Source organism: Puntigrus tetrazona, chromosome 7 (assembly GCF_018831695.1).
Source record: "Puntigrus tetrazona isolate hp1 chromosome 7, ASM1883169v1, whole genome shotgun sequence".
Lineage (NCBI taxonomy): Eukaryota > Metazoa > Chordata > Actinopteri > Cypriniformes > Cyprinidae > Puntigrus > Puntigrus tetrazona.
This window is the reverse complement of record NC_056705.1, coordinates 8,196,249-8,199,860: the sequence shown is the minus strand read 5'-3', so window position 1 is coordinate 8,199,860 and position 3,612 is coordinate 8,196,249. Positions and strand designations below refer to the sequence as shown.

The 3,612-nt window shown below is 39.5% G+C and overlaps 1 protein-coding gene across 1 annotated transcript in view; it reads left to right on the top strand.

Moving 5' to 3' along the window:
• Window positions 1-3,612, top strand: part of LOC122348921 (semaphorin-3B-like) — a 13,693-nt gene that overhangs the window by 5,748 nt on the left and 4,333 nt on the right. The window contains 11 exon segments of the mRNA XM_043244808.1: window positions 636-650; window positions 924-965; window positions 967-1,044; window positions 1,116-1,209; window positions 1,298-1,417; window positions 1,578-1,720; window positions 1,834-1,948; window positions 2,045-2,114; window positions 2,553-2,697; window positions 2,988-3,207; window positions 3,296-3,384. Coding sequence (XP_043100743.1) covers window positions 636-650; window positions 924-965; window positions 967-1,044; window positions 1,116-1,209; window positions 1,298-1,417; window positions 1,578-1,720; window positions 1,834-1,948; window positions 2,045-2,114; window positions 2,553-2,697; window positions 2,988-3,207; window positions 3,296-3,384 — 1,131 coding nt within the window.

The following is a 3,612-nucleotide window of genomic DNA, read 5'->3' as shown; positions in this document are numbered from 1 at the left end:
TCTCTTCTCTTCTCTTCTCTTCTCTTCTCTTCTCTTCTCTTCTCTTCTCTTCTCTTCTCTTCTCTTCTCTTCTCTTCACTAGTTCTCTCATTTAATTTAGCTTTTGTTGCTCTCTTTCTTTGTCTCAAATCTTCTCTGGTCATGTGCTCTCTACTTGTCTCAAGTCGTCTCTTCTTGTCTTCCTTTAGTCTTCTTGTTTCTTCATTCACTCATTTAGACTTTTCTCTTGTTGTCTTTGGTCATCTTGTCTCTTATTGTCTCTTCTTGACTTTTCCGGTCTCCTCTTTCTTGTTTCATCATGTCTTTTCTCTAGTCCTCTCGTCTAGTCTTTTGGTTTTCTCTGATTGTTTGTTGCTGTCTCTTTTTGACTCATCTCCTCTCAAATCCTCTTTTCTCTGCTTATACCCTCTCATCTCACCCTTGTCTCATCTTGTCTTTTCACGTCTCATGTCATGTCATCTCTTCTCTACCATGTTCCTCTCTTTCGCTCTCTGTGCTTCATCCTTGCCTCCTCTCCCTCTACCCTGGAATCCGGATGTTCCTATTCCCTCATGTTGTCTCTGTGATTCCAGGCGCTCTGGGAAATGTGGCATGCTCCAGCGGCCACATTCACAAAGGAAAAAAGAAAGAGAGAGACTGTATGTGTCCATGTGTGTCAGTTCAACAGTCAACGTGTCTTTGTTTTCATGTGTGAAAGAGTGAGTGCAAGAGATTACAGAGAGTTCCGGGATCACAGCGAGCGGGGAAAGGTCAGACTGTAGTCAAGGATACGTAACACAATGACGTTTCGTTTCTGATCCGCCCCATATGCGGTCCCTTAAGAGACAAACTGAAAAATACGAGTGTATGTTTTTGTGTATGAGCTATTGATAGACAATCCAGATGTTGACAGTTTCCCTGCCTGACAGATGAACTGGTGAAAGTATGCAAAGTATGTTCTTCATAAAAACTGATTTGTGTGTGTGTGTNACTCACCTGTATGCCTGTGGGACAGGGGCTTTCCACCCCACCTGTGCTTATGTGGAAGTGGGACAGAAGATAGAGGTAAGCGTGTGATATACAAACACTTTCAAAGTCTGCCAAATGCACTGCTTTATTTTCTTTTTTCTCTTTAGGATCATGTGTTTAGAATCGACCCCTCCATGGTAGAAGATGGGAAAGGAAGGAGTCCATACGACCCACGCCACACATCAGCGTCTGTTCTCATTGGTTAGTTGCCACTGTGCAGACTTCTTTCTTCCATTTTAGTGCTGTTTCATTGTGTTTAAACAGTTACCTTTTCTACATCATCAAACAGGTGATGAGCTTTATGCAGGCGTAGCCACTGATTTGATGGGACGGGACTTTACAATCTTTCGCAGCATGGGACAAAGGCCCTCCATAAGAACAGAACAGCATGATTCTCGCTGGCTTAATGGTATGTGTTTGAGACAGTATCTTAGACAAAATTAAGCATTTTCTTCCTCCTTTTTTTCATCTTGCACTCTTATTTGTCATTGAGCCATGTGTATAGAAGCATCTTTGTTTTTCTGTTTTTGTATAATGACACTGAGCCCTGTGATAATGCTGTGTTTCAGAGCCCAAGTTTATTGCGGCGTTTGGAGTTCCAGAGAGTGAGAATCCTGACGATGATAAAGTCTTCTTCTTCTTCAGAGAAACTGCTGTAGAAGCTCAGGGATTTGGGAAGGTTACATATTCCCGGATTGGTCAGCTCTGCAGGGTTAGGATCAGGATTTATCAGCCCTGTTTTCTGTTAATTAAGCCTAATGGGCGTTGGCTGCAGTCGACCATTTTAAATTAGAATTTATGTGTTTCTTTGTTTGTTGTTTACAGAATGACATGGGAGGACAGCGCAGTCTAGTAAATAAGTGGACGACATTTCTAAAGGCTCGTCTTGTGTGTTCTGTACCAGGCAATGATGGCACTGAAACTCATTTTGATGAACTTAGTAAGAACTTTATCTCTCACAAACACAGATTACACACATGTTGTTATAGCTGGCAATTGCATTTCATTGCTGTCTGACCTTTGTCCGGACCTTTAGGGGATGTGTTCCTGCTGCAGACCCGTGACCGAAAGAACCCGCTGATCTACACTGTTTTTACCACCTCAAGGTCAGAGTTCATTAAAGGGTGTGGATTAAAGGCTTAGCTCACCCCAAAAAGTTAAATTCTGCATTAGTTTATTCACTAATCTTCATGTCATAACAAACCTTTAAGACAAACCTTTTATCTGTAGCACACAAAGGCAAACACAAGTATTTTAGCAAAAAAAAAAAAAAAATCTTTTTCTGTTTTTCTTGTGAAAGTAATTGAATTTTCCCCAAATGTATTTTTTTTTTTAAATAAAAAAAAAATCTAAATTATTTGAAATATGTCATTTTTGTTACAAGAAATGAAGTCATACGAACAATGGCATGATGACAGAATTTTTTTGTGTGAATTGTATTTTTAAATGATAAAAATTATGGAATGTATAGGAAATATTTACATTTACTGTATGTCATCACTTGTATGTGCCTGTACTGTAACGTGTGTGTTTGTGTCTTACAGTAGTGTATTTCAAGGTTCTGCCGTTTGTCTCTATACGATGAATGACATTCGCCGGGCATTTTTAGGACCTTTTGCCCATAAAGAAGGACCCAATTACCAGTGGGTTCCATTTCAGGGGAAAGTGCCTTACCCACGGCCAGGCATGGTGAGAACAGTTTCCTTACATCTCACACAATAAACCGTATTTCAAAAGTTTGGGGTCGGTAAATGATGTTTGTGAAAGATGTTCTGCTTAATTTTTTTGGAGGAATCCATGATATGCTTTATAAAGTTGAAGAATGAACGCCTTTTCGAAAGCAGTTTGTGTAAATCTAAATTTGTTTTTGTAAGTAGATTGGTCATAGGTTTAGACTTGTTGACCTGTGTAGGATAACGTGATAACGTGAACAGATTGTGTTTCTGGATTCTACTGATATCTCTTTCTCTCTTCCGCAGTGTCCCAGTAAAACATTTGGGAGTTTTGAGTCAACTAAAGGCTTCCCTGATAACGTAATCCAGTTTGCAAGGCACCATCCATTAATGTTTAATCCAGTCACTCCACTGGGAGGCCGGCCGTTGTTCCTGCGAACTGGAATACCATACACCTTCACTCAGATTACTGTAGACCGCGTCAATGCAGCTGATGGACACTACGATGTAATGTTCATCGGGACAGGTAAGCTATTTACTGATCACTGGTAGATCCCTCTAGACTAAACTGCCTTTACTGGTTGTGGTTAAAAACTCTTTGTGTCTCTCTGCAGATGTCGGCTCAGTCCTGAAGGTGATCTCTGTGCCCAAAGGAAGCTGGAGTAACACAGAGCTTCTGCTAGAAGAGCTTCAGGTCTTTAAGGTGAGAGGAGTGTGTGTGTGTGTGTGTTTGTGTGTATGTGTGTGTTTACTTTGGGGATAAATTTGTGATCAGAAGTAAGCTATGAACTCTATTTAGTGATGTCCTTATATGGCTAAAATAAATAATACATAATTAAATTGTTTGAGTAATTTTTTTTGTATTTACTTTTTTTTGATTCTTTACATTTAAAATAAATAATTATATACTAATAATTAAAATGTTATAATT